General features: G+C 43.1%; 1 protein-coding gene across 6 annotated transcripts in view; it reads right to left on the bottom strand.

Annotated features, from left to right (window-relative positions):
* The window catches only part of MTUS1 (microtubule associated scaffold protein 1), a 193253-nt gene that overhangs the window by 155100 nt on the left and 16298 nt on the right, over window positions 1-21855 (bottom strand). For all 6 annotated transcript variants that reach the window (XR_012882945.1, XR_012882939.1, XM_075860138.1 and 3 more), the window contains exon 2: window positions 14203-16462. Coding sequence is in view for 4 of the 6 variants with exons in the window: in XM_075860138.1 (XP_075716253.1) it covers window positions 14203-16281 (2079 nt within the window). In the remaining 2 variants the exon portion in view is untranslated. The remainder of the gene's footprint in view (window positions 1-14202; window positions 16463-21855) is intronic.

The raw sequence follows: 21855 nt of genomic DNA on the forward strand, positions 1-21855 counted from the left end.
GGTAAAAAACGTATAGATGGTAAAATAGAGGTCCTAGTGCGGTACCTAGAGGCACACCAACAGAGGGCGAGAGAAGAAGGTGATGTGCGAGTGATGATGTATGAGGAGATCCAAGTCTGCAATGCCAAGAAACAAGAGGATTTCTAATATGAGCAAGTGGTCAACGGCGTGAAAGGCAGAAGACCTGTCTAGAAGGATAAGCACAAAGTAATGTCCTGAGGGTTGATTTTTTATTTTATTTTAAGTGGCAAAAAAATGTATTAAATTTCTATACTGCATTTATCTACTCTCACAAAAAGTTCTTTAGGGATCTCAGGCTGTCTAAGCAGGGGAGCCACTGACTGGATGTCAGGTTTCCTTTAAGTATCCCATAAAGCACACTGAGTGGGTTTCCTGATATGAGTGGTCGAAGGAATCACATGGGAGGGAGGGTTTAAGATTATATAAAGGAGGTTACTTCCTGTAGTGAGCCTCTTTCCCGCTTTCCAGACAGAGTTAAGGAACCTCTACAGCTAGTGAAGCTTTACAGAGGAATCATCACTCTAACATGGCGGAACAAGCGCTGCTGGCGCTATTTAAAGAGAAGATAGCAAAGGAAGGATCAGCCTGGCTAACCCCGCTCCTACGAGGTGGGTCTGAGCAAATTGATGGCGCGGTGTCTGAGCCGTTAGCCAGTGGCAGGAGGCCCGCAAGGAGGTGCCGTCCGCCTACTCGGCTGAGTCCTTCCCCCACTAGAGCTAAAAAACGGGGGAGGGCGCCGTCTCGTCACCAGGCTCAGCAGCGTGGCGCAGTGAGCGAGCAGCGTAGTGCAGGAGAGACACTGCCGGTGCTCGATGGAGTGCTGGCTGGCAGCCAGGCCTCCCTTCCCCCAGGGCATCATAGCAGACAGGCAGGGGTAGTGAGGCAACGCACACCCCCGCGTGTAGATGGCGCGGTGGGACATAGCAGCGGCATGGGACAGGAGGTAGTGCAGCAACAGGCTGCTCCAAAACCACCTGGCAGGCTTGCTAGGTGGTTTGGCAGGAAATCTGCTAATGTTGTAAAGGACACGGCAGTTATGAGTGGAGACAGGGGGGAGGGGGGAGTCCCCACAAGCAATGCAGGACCTAGTCAGATGGCAGACGATAGTGAGGAAGATTTTTTCGAGTGCATTCAGGGTACACCGCAGGAGAGGGCAAGTGAGCAGTTACAGAGATGTGTTTCCGCCGGCAGGGCCCACAGGTGTGGGACAAGGGGCCGTGGATCGGACACATGCTCCGAATCTGGATCTGACAGGTCAGGGAGACGAAAGCAGAGAAGGCTTGGCTCCCACAGACGCACGAATTATAGGGATAGAAGGAGTAGGCATAGGCAACGGTCGTGCAGTAGGGTTTCTAGACATCGTTCACGAGGCGCACGAAGAAGTAGGTCAGCATATCGCACGTCCTCGGCTTCCTCGGAGGAGTCCGTGGATAGACACAGCAGGAGGTCACGCGGGAGCAGACAACGTGGGCGGAGAAGCAGATCGTTCGACCGAAGGAGACACGGAAAGACTACATCGGTTGAGGCGACAACGGTTGTTTCTCCGCCGCCCACAACGCAAAATGCAGATGTTCAGTCAGCGGGTCATCAGAGTGGTGAGTTATCATGCGCACAAGCATGGAATAAAAACGCTGATAATGGTGATGAGTTATTTGGTATGCTGAAAAATGTTTTGGAGAAAATGGGGGGGGCTGAGGTCCCGATTAAGGTCCCAGGGGCGGCGGAGCCGCAGCCTGTGCAGGCGTTGGATAACACGGGCATGTTGCTCAGGGACTCGTATTTTTGTGGAGTTGCTCCTCTGGGGACACATATTTCAAATGAAGTTAGAGAAAAAATTAAAAAATGTGAATATGTGGATATATGGTCTTTAGTGTCGCCAGAGCAGCTAACAGTTGATAAAGAGAGGAAGTTTGAAAAAAGTGATGATAAAAAGCCCAAAGTGGCAAAAACGTTTGGAAATTGGTTGCAGGCTTTCGCGGTGTTGGCAAGCATAGCGAGTCAAAGTAAACCAGAAAAAGCCTTCGAATTGTTTACATATCTGGATACAATTTATTCTGCGCATAAGTTGCACGGGGGAACGGCATGGTGGAGGTACGACGAGGAATTCAGGCGCCGTTTAGCTATTCGGCCAGACATAGGTTGGTCCTCTAAGGCCACGGATGTATGGATACAATTAATGATGACGCAGCGGCCCCAGAATTCCTTTCTTGCCTCCTCCGCCGCCCCCCCTCAGGCGGCAGTTGCGGGTCGAAGACCAGGGGCTTGTTGGCTCTTCAATGAGGGGCATTGTCGGTTTTTCGCTTCATGCAAATTCAAGCATGAATGCTCCATATGTGGGGGATCCCACTCAGCGCTGCGTTGCTTTAAGAGAAGAACCCCGCGAGACCAGCTGCTGCAGGTAAGCCAGAGGACGCCGGTGAACGTCAAAAGGATGCGCCCCTGGTTAGACAGGTACCCCAGGAGACAGGAGGCAGAAATGCTCATTAAGGGTTTTACACAGGGTTTTCATATACCACATGTTTATCAGCCGGCTGCTACGTTTGCTTCAAATTTAAAGTCTGTTATAGCTCAACCGGAAATTGCTCAGGAAAAAATAGACAAGGAAGTTAGCATGGGGCGAATGGCGGGTCCTTTCACGGAACCACCATTAGAGAACCTCAGAATTTCCCCTCTGGGGATCGTGCCAAAGAAAGAGCAGGGAAAATTTCGTCTCATACACCACTTGTCTTTCCCTCCAGGTGAATCAGTCAATGATGGGATATCTAAGGAGGAGGCGGCTGTGTCGTACATATCATTTGACAGAGCTATGCAGTTAGTTTCAAAAGCGGGCCCCTTTTTCCTTGCTAGCTAAGTCTGACATTGAATCAGCCTTCCGCCTCCTCCCGGTTCATCCTGACTGTTTTCACCTGTTGGGGTGTCAATTGAACGGGCTATATTATGTGGACATGTGTTTGCCGATGGGGTGCTCTATTTCATGCCGCTATTTTGAGATGTTCAGTTCCTTTTTAGAGTGGGTTGTGCGGTCTGAGACAGGCAACACATCGGTAATACACTACTTGGATGATTTTTTGTTCATCGGTCCACGGGATGAGTCGTTATGTTTATACACTTTGAATTCTTTCAGGTTTTTTATGGCCATGTTTGGTGTCCCTCTAGCGGAGGACAAAACGGAAGGCCCATGTTGGTGCCTCTCCTTCCTGGGGATAAAAATCGATACGAGCAGGATGGTTCTCAGCCTCCCGGAAGACAAAATTGCAAAATTGAGACGGGATATCAACAGTAGCATATGCGCAAAAAAGGTCACGTTGCATGACTTACAGTCCTTGTTGGGTCAATTGGCGTTTGCATGCAGGATATTCCCTATGGGAAGGGTTTTTGCTAGGAGGTTGGCCATGGCAACGGCAGGGGCAAAACAGCCGCACCATTTTATAAGACTACCCAGTTCTTTAAAAGATGATTTAAGGATGTGGCAATCTTTCCTAAAAGTTTATGAAGGTATATCGTGTCTCATGGAGGAAGAAATGGGCAATGCGGACCTACAGCTGTACACAGATGCGGCAGGGGCCCATGGTTATGGGGCGGTTTTTGAGCATAAGTGGTCGGCTGGTGTTTGGCCGGCGGATTGGTACGAAAAAGGTTTTACTAAAAATCTGACGTTATTGGAGTTGTTCCCCATCGTAGTAGCAGTGGAGCTATGGGGTGCAGAGATGGCGAACAGGCGTATCTTGTTTTGGTCCGATAATGAGAGTACGGTTGTGGTTATAAATAAACTAACGTCTAGTTCTCTCCCGGTGTTAGCTCTGCTCAGACGGTTAGTGCTAAAATGTTTATCGTTTAATGTGGTGTTCAGGGCATGTCATGTACCGGGGGTTGTTAATGACGTTGCTGATGCTCTGTCTCGTTTTCAGTGGCTTCGTTTCAGGACATTGCATCCTCGGGCGGATCAGGAGGGGTACGACTGCCCGCCATCTCTTTGGGACCTGCCGGGGAGCAGCTGACACCGCTGCTGCAGAATTCTCTGGCGACAACTACGTGGAACTGCCATGGTAAGGCATGGTCTGAATGGCTGTCACATGCAAATGCGACTGAGGTAATGTCCCCGGAGTCATGTTATGTGATCACGTTGCGGTATTTAGGTTCTTTAAGGAAAAAAGGCATGTCGGCAGCCGTGGTTCAAAAGCGCTTATCAGGGGTTGCGTTTGCGCTAAAGATGTTGGGGGTGGAGGATGTCACCAAGCGTTTTGTTTTTGCGCAAATGTTAAAAGGTTGGAGGAAGGAAAAGAAGACATCGGACGGCCGTCGTCCAGTGTCTTATTTTGCTACGGCGATTGGCGGACGCGGCGACATCAGTTTGTTCTTCCGTTTTTGAAGCATGCTTATTTTCATGCGCTTTTGCGCTCGCTTTTTTCGGGGCACTGCGTGTTAGTGAATTAGTATCCACCTCGCGGTCCTGTCCGTCGGGCTTGTTGGCGGATGACGTAGTGGCACTGTCGGATTCAATAAAAATTCGGGTGCGGCGGTCTAAAACAGATGTGTTGGGAAAAGGGGTGTGGTTAACCATCTTTGCTCTAGATTCAAAATTTTGCCCGGTAAGGGTGGTGAAGAGCTACATGGCGTTGCGCCCGCAGGGGGGTAGTTTCTTGTCACATAAGGATGGATCTCCTTTGTCAAAATTTCAATTTTCTTCCATTTTTAAAAAATGCTTGGTCTCGGTGGGTTTGCCTCCTTCTGAGTTTGGGACCCATTCTTTCCGCATAGGGGCCGCCACAATGGCGGATGTGGCGGGTTTGACGGAGGTGGAAATAAAAAATTTGGGAAGATGGAAATCGGGTTGTTTTAAGAGTTACATTCGTCCTCATTTGTTAACCTGTTGAATTTTATATGTTTCTGCAGATGTTCGTAGACCGGTGGTTTGGTTTATCGGTCATTCGTACATTTATTGGGCGGCTCAGAGGGCGTCTTGCCGACCTGGAGGGCTGGATCTTGGCTTCAAACATGCGGATGTGTACTGGAGGGGTATCAGAGGCCTAAAATGGCTGCAAGTCCTTCCGGAGGTGGTGGCTGTGAGCAGGATGTCACAATCTCCAACGGTCGTGGTGATACACGCAGGTGGCAATGACCTGTGCTCAACGAGGGTAGCGGAGCTGATTTCCATTATGCGGTCGGACTTTGATCGCTTCGCTGCCTTTTTTACGGATCTGGTGGTAGTGTGGTCCGAAGTAGTTCCGAGGGTTTTATGGAAGGGAGCTAGGAACAACGCGTCCCTGGAACGGACCAGGCGGCTTTTGAACGTTAGGGTATCGCGGCATGTCAGGGGTCAAGGGGGTGTAGTCATCAGGCATAGGCAGTTGGAAGGTGACAATAGGGGTTTAATGTTGCAAGACGGGGTACACTTGAACGACATTGGCCTGGACATTTTCCTTTCAGGTTTGCAGGACGCCGTCGATAGGGCATTGTTTTTGCTTAGGGGGGTGGGACGGAGCGCGGTGTAGGAATACACCCGTCTCCGCTTGGCGTTGTTCCGTTTCGTTGAAGGGAATGTGTAAGACGGCTCACCTGGCAAAACAACAAAGACATGCCCACCGCGGGGGCGGTGGCACGGCATGCGAGGTGATCGTCATCCAGAACATCAAGTTAATGAATGTCAATGAACGGACAAGGTTTCCTTTTGTTATATTGTTAATAAAAGCTGTGGCCACCCCCACTTTATTCCACTAAGATGACTATGTGTGTTTTTCTATAGTAAGTATTTAAGTTGCACTCAGTAGCTGGTAGGTACATACAGTCATTGTAATATTGTTACTCTACAGGCCAAGAGCACTTCTGGAACGGCAAGCAAGAAAGTAATTTATCACTGCTCTAGGCAAGATCTCACTTCAACTCCTCCTAGTACAGTAATTGAAAATTAAGCGATATATTTCCATGCCAATGTTACACCCATTCCACACCTACAATGCCTATCAAAGTACAAAGTAGAAGAATTTCACACACCAGGCCAACTCTGCAGTTTATAAATTGTATGATCACTGATCATTTTAAATCAAAAACAGCTTGATATTGCTAGGAACCTTAACACAGATTAATATTTTCGGTTTGTCAGATCCTAGGGGTTTTGGAGCATATGAGATCATTCGTAGACCACCAATTCTTGGGGCCAAATTGTCTGGTCACAAAGCTTCTCAAGCCCACTACAGATACACAGCTTTTCTTTATAATACAATGGTATACTGCACCCAGATAAGAGCTCTGGCACAAATTATCAACCACCTTTAACAAACATTACCCTTAATAAATGGATCTTGTGTCATACCACACATTATTAATGTAGGATAAGCAAGGCTTTACTTAAAGAGGCTCTGTCACCAGATTTTGCAACCCCTATCTGCTATTGCAGCAGATAGGCGCTGCTATGTAGATTACAGTAACGTTTTTATTTTTAAAAAACGAGCATTTTTGGCCAAGTTATGGCCATTTTTGTATTTATGCAAATGAGGCTTGCAAAAGTACAACTGGGCGTGTTGAAAAGTAAAAGCCCAAGTGGGTGTGTATTATGTGCGTACATCGGGCGGGTTTACTACTTTTACTAGATGGGCGTTCTGATGAGAAGTATCATCCACTTCTCTTCAGAACGCCCAGCTTCTGGCAGTGCAGATCTGTGACGTCACTCACAGGTCCTGCATCGTGTCGGCCACATCGGCACCAGAGGCTACAGTTGATTCTGCAGCAGCATCAGCGTTTGCAGGTAAGTAGCTACATCTATTTACCTGCAAACGCCGATGCTGCTGCAGAATCATCTGTAGCCTCTGGTGCCGGCTCGTCTGACACGATGCAGGACCTGTGAGTGACGTCACAGATCTGCACTGCCAGAAGCTGGGCGTTCTGAAGAGAAGTGGATAATACTTCTCGTCAGAACGCCCAGCTAGTAAAAGTAGTAAACACGCCCCGATGTACGCACATAATACACGCCCAGTTGTACTTTTACTTTTCAACACGCCCAGTTGTACTTCTGCAAGCCTCATTTGCATAAATACAAAAATTGTCATAACTTGGCCAAAAATGCTCGTTTTTAAAAAATAAAAACGTTACTGTAATCTACATTGCAGCGCCGATCTGCTGCAATAGGAGATAGGGGTTGCACAATCTGGTGACAGAGCCTCTTTAAGCTGGCCATAGATATTAGATAGAGGTCAGCCTTGACAGACTCCCTTTAGGGTCCTTGATTTGTCATTATATACGTTCTGGGAAAGTGAAGTGGAAACAAATATATATGTCAGCTAAATCGCATGGACAGAACAGTTAGAAATAAATGTTACCATTAAAAAGGGCACATTTACTTCACCCAGGGCACGCCATAAACATCCATAACAGAATGTTCATATTTCTGAACTCTTAAATAGGACACGGATTGTATTACCTATTTTCTTTTTGAAATTTTAGGTCTTGAAATGGCTCCTAGAGTTTACAGTAATTTCTCCAATCCTGTATGATCTTATCTAGAGTCTATATAGTCTACACGGGAATATATTTTTCCTATCACAAGGTTTTAAGCACGAAGCCAAGAGAACACAATCTCCTGGTTGAGATGGACTTGGCGCTACAAAGCAATCACACTAGCCAATAGGCAGGGCTGACTATCCCCATGTAGGCCCAACTAGACAAATGTTCAAGCACAGGATTAACCAGGGCTTACATGAGAACATTTTGCTCGCAACTAGATAAAGGATTGTACAATAAATGCCTAGACCCCGCAATATTTCGATCAGCTAGAACAATGCACAGTCCGACATAGTAATGAATTCCCTTTCTAAGTGGACAATTGAAAAAAAAAACAAAACTTTTATTGCTGGCAAACAACAACTGGGCCCGTCTGACAACACTAATGTTAGGCATATCAGACTCAACTGTAGTCAACAGCAGTTCACATGCAGTGGTCGCCACTAGACGGACTATTTTACCTGTATTTTAGTTAATTGTACCATGTAAACTCAACCTAAGATCAACCTACAAGGGATGGCTCTGATTTAGCATAAATCCATCCACACCTTACTACATTTTCAAAACCGCATAACTGGGATCAGCCCTTGACCTGCAAGGCTTAGTGTTTGCATAGAAAGTGATTCTTGTTGCCTGGAGGTATAGAAACATTAGCATGGGGATAACCAAGGACTACTTCATTTACAGCTACTGTAACTTCTCAGCCTGTATATGTAAACTCCAGGATAGAGACGGTTTCTAAAGACTCATGGTCACCTTCTCAAATAAAGCACTAAATAATACAACCTCATAAATAATGCAACTAACTTCCAAGTGGAATATTGAATGACAACTACTGACGATAGAATTTGCAGTAGAAAAAAAAAAAAAGAAAAAAGATCCTATTGTGGCACATTTACTACGATAGTCGTTTCATATGCCAGTTTTAGCTGAAACCTGCTGGAGTAAGACATGACAAATATGTTGACACTTGCTTATTAATAAATTTGTGGCATCTTTGGCTGGCCATGTGCCAGTGAAATCTAAAACCGCTAGGAGCTGGAGTAGATTTACGCTACAATTTACAGAAGTTAATGGTATAAATTATAGTAAGTGTGTCAGGCTGGGACATCACTAAAGGTGAATTTTTTATTTTTTTTGTAGCCACCAGAAAGTTATGGAAGATAGTTATGGAAACAGCGTAGATCGCATGCTACGCCGCTTCCATGACTGCCATTCGCTACTATGAGAGTCACGGAAAGAGCGTAGCTCAGCGAGCTAGGAAATCACACGCTTGAGCCACAACACAGAGCGGTAGAACGGGGATTAGGTGGCCCTGTTCTAGAAATAGGTGTGGGTCTGAGAGGTGGGACCCGCATCTATTTGTCTGACATTTATGACATATCCTGTGGAGATGTCATAAAAGCCCCTGATTGTAAAACCAGTTTAATGGTGCAGGTCCTAATTACGCCACTAACAGTGTGTGAACGAGACACGCTTGTTTCAGTCACTAACTAAGCCATTTCCGCAGGTTTACTCTAGTATTCTATTAGCTTTACAAAAGTGGCATACAATGTACATCATTTGTGGATTTTGTTTAGCCTTTGGCCCATACTAGACTCCAATAAATTGTAAAGAGATTGACATAAAAAAATAAAAAGAAATAAATAAAAAATAACCACCTTGCACACATGCATAGACACAATTCTACACTCCAGTCACCACCTTATCTTTATATAATAACTACACTAACTCCCTTCCTGTAGTCTGGTCCTCTGTATTAGTGGCAGCTTCGGTCTCCCCTCACCAGTGCTGTAAGGCAGCAGGTGGAGGGGGGCACCCAATGATCCTGAAGCTATATTCATTTTGCTGATGGTTCCCAGGAATACAGTGCAGAGAAAGGGTGTAGAGGGAGTACTGGCAGGTCCCTAAAAGAAGAAGAAAGGAGGTGTCTAAATCCTAGTGGGCTGATCACATGTTGATGACCTCAAAAGGTCCTTTAGCTTAATATGATCTAGCAAAGGTCTGAAGCAGGGGGAAGTATAAAATCTAAAAGGACGGCACTAGCCTGGACAGCAGCAATACACCGCAGTCAAAGAGCTGTAGACTGATGTGTGTAAAGGGCCATCAGGAATTTCTGGGCCCCATACAGCCAAAGAGTTTGGGGCCCCCTCCATTACCAAGGGTTGGGCAACTGAAAGTGGTGCGCTCACATTTGTACGTTATGCACGTTGCCTAATTGATATCAGTACCAAAATCAGTTAACGAAACCATGGGTTAGGCACATGGCCAGTTAATAACCTGGTTTTAATAACCGTTAATGCACCGGTTTTGTTCAATTCAGCCAAAACGTATCCCACTGTATGGCATATAGTGGAATAAGTCGCCCAGGGAATGGCCCTGGGTAAACTCCTGAAGTCACGGTCCATAAACGGATAGTGACGTTAGTAGCTTTCCCAGGGCTGGAGTCTCCGGGCAGAGCTTCTATGAGTGTCTGCACAGGGACTCCGGCGCGGTTCCGGAAGTTCATATTTGGACAGCGATGTCAGGCTCTTCCCCAGGGTCAAAGTCCAAGGACAGAGCGATTGTGATGCTCTGCCAGGTGACTCCGACATCGGGAAGTTCCTTACGGTCCATATAGTGTTGTCAGGAACGGTACACTTTTTATTTTGCCGGATCTCTTAGGATTTACTGTGCACAATTCACACTGAAATTAGAGTTTTAGCCATGTGCCAATTTAAAAGCGAATTGTTCTTCTATTACTCTTCCAACCTACATGTATTTTGTCTCGTTTTTCTCAGAACATGTCGGGCTTCCATATTGTGAAAAAATAAAAAACAATGAAAAAGTGATAAATCTCACCTTTTAAAAAAATATATATATATAAAAAAAAGGAATTTTTAGGTGATTTTTATTTTTTTTACATCTGGTGCAGCCACTGGGTAAACACACCTGAATACATATTTGGAAACTTCTGCAATACTAAATGTGTGCACATTTCTGCTTCTGGAGAGCAAATTCTTCAAAGCTGGTTTGCTGACAACACACGACCATTGCAGATGTTGTGAAGTGCCAAAACTCTGTGAAGACCCCCCCCCCCCCCTCCCTAAGGTATTCATTTAGTAACAGAGGGCTAAAATCTTTAAATTTTTTCCATCAAAGTCAATGAAAGGTCTGGAAAAAATATATAACTGGCATTTTCTTTTCCAAATATGTAAATTCAGCTGACCTTTTTTGACATCTGGTACATGCCACTGGGTTAACACACCTGAATACATTCGAAAAATAATAGGTCTATTATTATGGGCGTGACTAATAGGCTGTAACTACATGTACTCATATTACGGACACTCAAAAACTACATTTGTGTGCAATGATAATACTAAGCAGCATGTGAGTGGATCTTCATCAGTATATTGCACCTGTATAATCTCCCTCTATGTAGCATTGCGGTTTGTCGGTGTCTTGCAGGGAGGTGTTATACCAGCCTCTATGAGTAAGTATGGACCACTCAGTGATTTTAACCCCTTAGTGACCACTAATACGCCTTTTCACGTGATTCACTACTGGGCTTTAGGCTAGGCTGACGCCTTTTCACGTCAGCCTAGTCTAAGTCCTGCACGGGTCTCCCGTGCAGGCAGGAGCCGGGGCTCTGCTGTCTGATGACAGCTGAGCTCCTGCTCCAACGCCCGCGATCGAAGTTTACTTCGATCGCGGCCGTTTAACCCGTTAAATGCCGCCGTCAATAGCGACCGCGGCATTTAACTTTGTTTACAGAGGGAGTGCGCTCCCTCTGTCACCCATCGGCGGCCCGCGAATGCAATCGCGGGTCTCCGATGGGGTGTCATGGCAGCCGGGGGCCTGATAAAAGCCCCCAGGTCTGCCCTGGACATATTCCTGTTAGGACGCGCTGGAGGCACGTCCTAACAGATTGCCTGTCAGATTTACACTGACAGGCAATAATGCTCTGGTATACGAAGTATACCAAAGCATTATAGCAGCGATCGGAACATCGCACAGTAAAGTCCCCTAGTGGGACTAATAAAATCAATCAAAGTGAAATAAAGATTATTAATAAAAAGTACAGTAAAAAAATAAATAAAACCATTTTTTTCCATAAAAAGTGGTTTTATTTAGTAAAAGCGTAAAAAAAAAAAAAAGTACACATATGTGGTATCACCGCAACCGTAATGACTCCATTAATAAAGTTAATGTCATTTAAAACGCAAGGTGAACACCGTAAAAAAAAAAACGCAAAAAACCATGGCGAAATTACAATTTTTTTCCATTGCCCCCCAAAAAAGTCATAATAAAAATGAATCAATAAGTCCCATGCACCCCAAAACAGTACAAATCAAAACTACGTCTTGTCCCGCAGAAAACAAGCCCAAAAAATCACTACATTGATGGAAAAATAAAAAAATTACGGCTCTTGGAAAGCGACGATGCAAAAGCAAATAATTTTAGTTCAAAAGTGTTTTTATTGTGCAAAAGTCGTAAAACATAAAAAAACCTCCACATATGTGGTATCGCCGTAATCGTACCGACCCATAGAATAAAGGTAACATGTTATTTACGTCGCACAGTGAACGGCGTCAATTTAAAAACGCATAGAACAATGGCGGAATTTCAGTTTTTTTTTTATAATCCCCCCCAAAAAGGTTAATAAAAGTTAATATAAAAATTATATGTACCCAAAAATGGTGCCATTAAAAAGCACAACTAATCCCGCAAAAAACAAGTCCTCATACAGCTATGTAGACGAAAAAATAAAAAAGTTATAGCTCTTTGAATGCGACTATAGAAAAACGAATAAAATAGCTTGGTCATTAAGGCCTAAAATGGGCTGGTCACTAAGGGGTTAAACTAATAAGTTCTTGTTCAGTGATTGGAATACATATTCTGCAACCTCTGCCATTCAACTAAACCAAATATGTGGGCATTTCATACACGCTGGGTGGAAGGCAGAGCTTACAATGAATGGTGCGCAAACTGGCTTTTGGATAGCAAATCTTCCAAAGCCGATTCCATAGCCATCTTTGGATGTGACCAGTGTCATGGCCAAAGTCATCGTGTAGCCCCAGCCTAAAACCGTACAATACAACTATACATAGGATATGTATACATAGGATATGAAAGATATAGACAAAGATAGGTAGATAGAAATAATAGTCATTTGTAGCACACAAAAAAATAAATAGCAATTTAGATAGATAGATAGGTGATTATAATATCTTTATATATCTAATAGATGGAGATGTGTAGTATAGTTCTAGGCTGGGGCTACTCGACGACTTAGGCCACTACAGGTCCCCTGGCCAAAAATTGCTTTGTCCAGTAGCCTACATTGCAAGTAAAATGACTGTGACCACATTCACTGCCGTTACTTGGCACGTAGGCTACGGAACATAGTAATCTTTCGCCGTGCAACCTGTGTCATGGTCAAAGTCGCCGTGTCGCCACAGTCTAAAATTATACTATATACAAATTAGATAGATTGATAGAAAAAAAATAATAATAATTAGTATGGTTATCCCTCCCTGCCAGGAGAGGGAGAAGTTGAAGCAGGGCCCCCGAGGAGGGGGCCGCGAGGGGGCAGGTGGACCCGCAAAATTTGATCAAAACATGTGCTAATAGACTCACATGTCTAAGTATAGTAAATCTAGCAGTAACGCAATTTAAAAAACAATTATAAGCACCTGCAAAGTGCTTCTGTGTCTGCATTTGCTTGTGTTATTTTATAGTGTTACCTTATGCTACTAAAAATTGGGATAAAAACATAAGCACAAACAAAAGATAAGGCAAAGGTTTTTTTTAATGTCTTTTCGGTCTGATTATTAATGCTGGAAATATCATGGTACTGAAGTGGTTAATCAAACAAATTCTAGATTGAGGGTTAAAATAGAAAATTATACGTTCTTTGGACATTGTTTTTATTTAGATCTGTGCTAAGCCTGTAGAACAGGACATTCCTCCACCCTGATCTGAAGCACCTTCCCTTAGGGCAGACTTACAATAAAAAAAAAACAACAACATTGTCAGTCTTACTTGATAGATCAAAACATTCTGCCTTGGCTTGTGTTCAGCAATAAGAACAACCACCCAGGAAACGAAAACCTAAACCGCCACCAACTCCTCCCCAATTATGTAACAGAAATATCATTAAAGCTAAAAAATGCCCCATGTCTTCTACGTTAAGTGAGCCAGGGGGAATGTTTACAGTCTCCGTATGGAGAATAAATTCCCAGCACTGCAATGGTGTCTCACATGTTGTAGATAAACATATGAGAAACCTGGAATTTCAGGATAACCGGACCCAGAACAAACACAGAAGTACAATGCTTGAGCAGCGTGATCTGGAAGGAGTTTGGCCACTGCGGAGATACTTGCGGTTTTGGCAGAGATGACTTGAAATACGATCCTCACAATCATACTGGATGTTTACAACGACACAGCACGGAGGCCCAATGTAGAGCGACAAGCTGCTTCTGCATTTACTTAAAATTAAACTACACTTACATTGGAAATACTTTCCAGAATATATAAGAGAGACTTTAAAAACACCCTAAAAGTGCGTGTAACTATAAGTTGCATGTTTTGCACTAATCTAAAATAACAAATCTAGATAGATCTTTGGAGGGTGATTACATACAAGTACAATGACCACAATAAAAAGTAAAATACAACAATGATCTAATACACACTTACGGATAAGTTGGTAAATACATCGCCAGAAGTGCAGTCTTCTTTCTGGAATTCTTTTTTTTCATAGGGGGCATCAATAAGGCCATTCTGCTCCGTTTTATCTGGCCCCATGTGTACACCATTCACAACAGCACTTTTTGAAATGGTCTTTGCCTTGTCCGCCTTGTGTTCGGTCACTCTAGAGCTGGCTGTACAGGTAGCAGCTGATCCAGAGGAGCGCGTTGAATTTGAAGAACTTGCCCTCTCAACCTCATCCTGTGTCTGCTTCAACACAGCCGTTCTGGGAACTTTACCTAAAGCATATTTAGTATGGGTTGGGGCATGTGCAGGTTGGCCAGGGAAGAGCTGCTTATTAATTGGTTGCTTCTGAAATTTAGCAATAGCAGTCTCTGCTTTCAAGTCCTGATCAGGAACAGGTTTTTTCTTCAATGTCTTGATAGTAGAAGCAGGGGCCCGAGGTGATGCTACAGGTGAAGATACATTAGAATAAGACTGTGGGGACCGTGGAGAAGCTTTTGAATCCTTTGGGATTAATGCAGGTCTACACAGCACTTTCGCCTTAACATTTTTGAAGTTAGGTTTAGGAAAGTTCAACACTTCATTTTTCTTGCCCTTTGGAACCAATGGTGTAGTTACTGGCTTTCTGTGAGCTGGTTTTGCTGTACCATTCCCAAGGCAAGATTTAATGGTTTCTACAGCATTCCCCCGGTTGATATCCGTCAGGGAATCTGGAATTCTGGGTATTTCAATCTGTCCCATATCATCTAGCAAGGGAACAGCAAAAGTCATATTTTTGGACTCTGGCAGAGGCGTAGAAGTATAGGTCTTGGCATCAGTTTGTGAATAGGGACTTGCAATCACAAAAGTGTCCTCACAGTTGTTCCCAGTTAGGTTACTTAACAAGTCTTTTGACTCGGAGCTTAACGACTGCGTTCCACCAAAGGACTTAGAGATGGTGTCTTCGACAAGCACACCATCTAGGTTTTGGGTTTCAAGGTCATTTTCCTCTATGCGTAGAACTGGAATAATGGCTTCTTCTGTCCCTGGAGCCGAGCACAAGTTATTTTTATTTAAATCTTTTATTTTTATGACTGGGTCATTGTAGATTAAAGCACGATCGACTCTTTCATTGCCCTCTCTAGGCGTATGTCCAGTCGTCACATGTGTGTCAGTTACAAGGCTTATAAAGTCTGTAGCCATATTATTCTGCACCCTTTCTTTGGAATCTTTATTATGTGGAGGCACTTCAAAATAACTTATGTCTTTAGTGAATTGTTCATCATTCGGACAGACACCAGGGACATTGCTAGTCCACTTCAAGGACTCTGAAAACACTTCAGTGGAGGTATTTGGTAACACGGAACATTCGAGTAAAGACGCACTTATTGGCTTTTCAGATTCACTAGAAACCTGACTGTTTCTCCTCATAAGTTCTTCATTACTCAAGTCCCATGACAAAGAGAACAAGCTCAATGTTGGTACTTCTAGGTCTTTGGGTTTGAAAAATGGAGCGCCCATCTCCACCTGCTCCATGAGAACACGGTCACAAGGTTCATCAGTTTGCTTTACGGTTAACGGTGAAGTCCTTAAAGACTCCATTTTTCTATGTTGTGCTTCATTTGACTTCTGTATATAAGGCATAGATTTTTCAACATTCTGATTGTGCTTATATTTTAAAGGACTTCGATTTGAGGAAGATTCAGGTTGTGCAGGTAAAAGGACCTCACTAGGAGATGAACACATTTTCTCAGAGGATTCCTTACTAACATAATCCACAGTTTCCTCCAGGTCTATGGTGTCTATATTCACTGAACTTGTGGCTTTAGAAATACCATCATGTGTCTTTTTTATATAGTCCACAGTATTCTCCAGCTCCAGTCCATTGTGACCCTTTAGCAGAGAATCATTAGAATCTTCATATTGGACGGCAAAAGCAGAAGCATTGGAGTTTAGGTTTTTTTCACAGTTTGAGAACTTGGGAATCTTCTCTGAATTAGCATTTCCATTGCCATCGTCGTCATAAAGCAATTGGGTTCCCTTGAATCCATTCCTGGTTGATTCCTCCACATTATCTACATTCATTCTGCTGTCTTTCAGCTTTGTGCACTTCAATCAGGGCATTTCAATGAGAAGAAAGTCCAACAAAGAGCAAAATAAGTGAGGTTGTTACCAAGGTGGAATAGGAGAAGTCCATGCAATGATCTAGCTCAGTAGGGTTTTTTGTGTGTTATGCAGTCATCAGGACGGTCCAATCAAGTCCAATCTGTAAAAGGTAGATAAGAAAAACAAAATTAGACAATAAAAAAAATAAAAATAAAAAGTCACTAAAAGTTTAATACGCTGACAATGCCTTTAAAATACATTGCTTTTTATCTTCATCATCTGCTGGCTCCAGTAGATTTTATTTGATCAATCACTTATTTGGGAGTGCATTTGAAATACAAACACAAACCAAAATGAAACGGATTTAGTTTCCCATTACAGATTGGTGCTTTTTTTTTCTAACCTAAAGGCCTTTTCACACAAGCCAATGATTGGGCAAACGAGTGTCCATATGAACGCTCGTTCCTGATCACCGTGCTGTGTAAACAGGGCAATGATCAGCAGATGAATGAACCAACACTCATTTATCAGCTGATCGCAGCATTAAATATCGTTGTCGGCATCAAATCTCCCTGTGTAATCCGGGAGATGTGCTGCCGAAAGGATAAAAAGTATGGGGAAGAGCGATAGTAACAATGACTGGTCCCTATACATAACCAATCATTGCTATTTGTGAAAGGAGCAAACCAGCGCCAAACAACGAGCAGTGTGTAGGGGGCCTTAGAAAGAAAGATGATCGCAAACAAGTTTTGTTTAGGCAACACCACTGGTTATATTTGCACTAATAAGAATCAGTCATGTTCAATTTCCACATGCCCGAGCCTTTGTTTGTGGGAGATAAGCCATGGCTAGAGGGGGCTAGCAGTGGCTTAATACAGTAATTTAAAAAAAATAAAATAAAATAAAACACAAAAAAAAAACATGCATACTTGGCGGAGTTTATGGTGGGGTTCGGAGGAATAGCTGTCGGCTAGAAAGAACAGGAGCAGAGAACCGTTGATGCAACCTCAGCAGCCGAGCAGGGGCCCAGTAAGTATGAGGGCCCATTGCCGCCTTAGTAGGAAGCGGCTTATGCCTATAGTTCAAAATTACTGGTTGAGCTACGAGAAACATAAGGACTTCTATGATTAGCTATTAGAGAGCAAGGGGCCTATATACTCTTCTCACACAGGGGCCCTCTGCGGAGTTAGTCTCTGAGAAAGAGAACTAGGAAGAGTCTGTCTGTTGAGTCAATGTCAAGCTTGAGATAGCAGTTGAGTTAGAGCTTAGCTCTACAGGCATCTACCAGTTAAAAAAAGTGATAAATAATGAAATCACATGATCGTAATGGCCAATTGAGGCCCACCCTGGTGGCATCTTATCCAAAGTGTCATCACCTTGGTGACATGCAGTTGTCCACAGTGGCCATATAACTAAAAACCATTAATCACGTATAATTGTATACAGAGGGCAGTGAGGGATTGACACAGGAACGGGAATATAGAAAAATAATTTTACCATTTAAAGCGCATACAAAAAAAATAAATAAACACAACCCAAAAAAACCTAATGTAAATCCCAGAAAGCCTCTTTAAATAGGATTAGAAGATCTTAAAAACACTGTATGCGAGGGATTCAAAAGCTGCACCTTGGCACTAAACGTAGAACTTCACGACAAGAGATATTTTATAGTGTTAAACAGATCCTACATAATGTTGATTTATGTAGCGCGAGATTACGTCATTGTGTAATAGTCACTACATTTTTGCCACAAAAAAGTAGTGAGAGACAGATGGTGCCCAGGCATTGGGTGCAGGTGGTAACTGCTACTTCTGCAACACCACTGATTGTATCGAGCAATTCTACTACTGAGTATCACAATGGAGTGCCATCTCGGGGAGTAACCTTCACATTGAAATCTTCCCAGTAGGCATGGCTTATGAATTGAAATTTGTGGGAATGTGGCAGAGATAAAACAGATGCAAGAACCAAAATCATGCAGGAAAACATAGAATAAGCTTGCTGCTGTGTTAAAAGTCAATTATCAATGATGAACAATAACCTTGAGGCATGCCCAAGTGCAACCAGTCACATAAGACAGCTGTATCAGTGGTGTTTAAATATTCTCAAAAAGTTAAGTCACTTCAAAAACAATATGACATGTCAGAAGTTTTCACCTGTTGGGGTCTCAGTGCGGAGCCCTCCACCAATCACTACAAGCCTCTGCTTAGCGGCATACCCCCTGAAACCAGGGACGGACAATGCTTGACAACAGGGGATGGACAGCAGATTACAGGAAGGGAGACACCTAGTGGCAGTAACCTCACAGAATTTGCATGGATAATGAGTCTTTACATCGACAAACATGCGCTGTAAAAATAGAGCGCCGATCAACTAGACCGCTCGTTGATCGGTGCTCATTTGCTTCTCTTACAAGGTGCTATGTATGGTGACTAGCGATCGTTACTACGATACCTCGTCCCCATGCATTTCCATCATGTCGGCAGCACATCTCCCGATTTACACAGGGAGATGTGCTGCATAAACGATACGTCGATGAACGAGCCTCAATTGCTCGTTAATCGGCTGATAGTTTCCCTATTTATACAGGGCAATCAGTGGGAACGAGCTTTCATATCAACGCTTGTTTGCCAGATCATTGGTCAATGTAAAAGGACCTTAAAAGGAGGATCTGTCACTAGTTTAGTAATGCCCAATCTCCTAGCTAATCTAAGAGGTGCTGTCACACTGATAATGCTAGTGAAAATGGTGTCCCAAAACGATAAAAAAAAATTAGCTTTTTTCTAAATATGCAACTGAGGCTATACTAGACAAGTGGGTGTCGACAGCAGTGATTATCCTGAGGCGGAGCCACCCCACAGCCTCTGACCCTGTCCTATCAGCACGAAGCTGCTTCACACTGTGTAAGAGACGGAGGTTGGAGGGAAGGGGGATCACTTCAAACAGCCATACCTCTGGCTGTGGACCACCTAGAACAGCATATGCAAGATGAGAGCCTAATATTTCTTATGGCACCAGGATCGAAGTCCTAGCTGTGAAACAACCATAGGTATCACCAGCTGAAAACAGTCGGTAATGGGAGCTGTATACTATATGATCACTCTGTGTTGCTGGGCTGGGAAGAGAACTGTATGAGGCCGATTGGACATGGTCATACAGAAGACATTACACCACCCAGAGTGAAAAGAAAGACTCACCTCCTATTTGGCAAGCATAGCCATATTAGCATATTTAGAAAAAATAAAATAACTTCGCAAATAAACTTTAAAAAAAAAAAGATCAGCATCATAGTGCTTATTAGTTAGGAGATCGGGTATTCATAAACTGGTGACAGATCCTCTAAGAAAACACAATTTTAACAGTAAAAGAAATGACAAAGTTGATCTATATCAGGTATACTAATAAAGTAGAATAAGTTGTTTTAATGGTGAGGGTCTGAGCGCGCTGAGACCCCTGCTTATCAGCACAATAAAGTCCCCTTCATACCCCTTTACCACGGCACAGTGGCTCATCCATGTGAGCTGAGTGAATGGGGGGAAGCAGCAGTACCAGGAAAAGCCACTCATACAAACATATTGGCTTTTCCCAAGGATAGGCTATCAAAGAGTCCTTGAGAACCTCCTTATTCTTTTATGTACAAAACCGGAGACCCCCTTTAAAAAATACACAACAGCCTCAATCACAAATTCTTTCAGGTTTCACAAGGAATAGAATTGCATGCAGCACGATTCTTCCTGTAATAAAGATGGACACCCGATGAACCCTATTGTAAGTCAAGGTGGTCCATCGGGAGCCATTGCCATCTATTGTACCACATATCTATCAAAGTGCTGTGGCTTTTATTACAATCACAAGAAACAACTTAAGTGTGAACAAGAACAGTGGGGATAAAACCATCAACCTGGAGAGCAGATTATTGTAGCTCAGAGGATTGGATACAAAACTGATCAAACACCCATCAATGGGAAGGTAAAATAAAAAGTGACATTAACTTCTTAAAACAAAGTAATCCTTACATAAAAAGTAACCCTATAAAGAACATTTTATACCAGCACTGTAGCAACGCAACACATGACACCAGTTTAGTTATGCCAAGTGAATAGAATGAGGACATGAAATGTCGAGGCTCAAGCATTGCACTACTAGAATACTATTGCACATTCATACAGCGCAATTCAGTGCATTTTTTGTATTTCTTGAGTGGATCCTAAAGATATGTTCACACAGTCAGGATTTTCACTAGGCAAATCAGTTACATATTTTGAGTTTAATCCGCAGCAGAAACTTGATTCCTGCCGTGAAAGTCTACCTGCGGATCCGATTGTGGATTACCTCTATAATTCAAGAGCTAATCTGCAGTTTTTTTTCTAAGAATCCATGCCAATGATAAATATGCTCCGCAGCGAAGTCATTTCATCAGAGCATGTGAATAGGCCATAAATAAACCCTCATTCATGCATCGTCGGCATCATCTGTTTAGATTTAAGTGCGGAATTCACTCTTAATTCCAGACAAAAATCATGTGTACATGGCCTAAATGACTATGATTTCAAGGCAGGTTCAAATATGTATGCAATATTAAATCTGCAACTATATCTGAACCATAATCTACAAAGATCCTACAATGAAAATTGTATGTAATACATACAAACTTCCAAACGGTTACAGATTATTATTTCTTAGGTCGATTCACAAATAACTTAAAGAGGCTCTGTCACCACATTATAAGTGCCCTATCTCCTATATAAGAAGATCGGCGCTATAATGTAGGCGACAGTAATGCTTTTTATTTCGAAAAACAATCTATTTTAAACCACTTTATGAGCGATTTTTAGCTTTATGCTAATGAGTTTCTAAATGCCCCAGTGGGCGTGTTTTACTTTAGACCAAGTGGGCGTTGTACAGAGTGTATGACGCTGACAAATCAGCATCATACACTTCTCTCCATTCATTTACACTGCACTAGCGATATAGTTATATCGCTATGTGCAGCCTCATACACACACACTAACATTACTGTAGTGTCCTGATAATGAATATACATCACTACCAGCCTGGAAGTGATGTTTATTCAGAATCCTGACACTTCTGAATCTTTTATGTGAGATTCCAGCAAGGCAAGCGTAATCTCGCGAGATTACGATGTAACCTGTCATTTCAAACGAGATTACGCTTGCTGGAATCTCACAGAAAAGATTCAGAAGAGTCAGGATTCTGAATAAACATCACGTCCATGCTGGTAGTGATGTATATTCATTATCAGGACACTGCAGTAATGTTAGTGTTTGTGTAAGTGACTGCACTAGCAATATAACTATATCGCTAGTGCAGTGTAAATGAATGGAGAGAAGTGCATGACGCTGATTGGTCAGCGTCATACACTCCTCTGTACAACGCCCACTCGGGCTAAAGTAAAACACGCCCACTTGGGAATTAAGAAACTCATTAGCATAAAGCTAAAAATCACTCATAAAGTGGTTTAAAATAGTGTTTCTAAATAAAAAGCATTACTGTCACCTACATTATAGCGCCGATCTCCTTATATAGAAGATA

This window comes from Rhinoderma darwinii, chromosome 1 (assembly GCF_050947455.1).
Source record: "Rhinoderma darwinii isolate aRhiDar2 chromosome 1, aRhiDar2.hap1, whole genome shotgun sequence".
Lineage (NCBI taxonomy): Eukaryota > Metazoa > Chordata > Amphibia > Anura > Rhinodermatidae > Rhinoderma > Rhinoderma darwinii.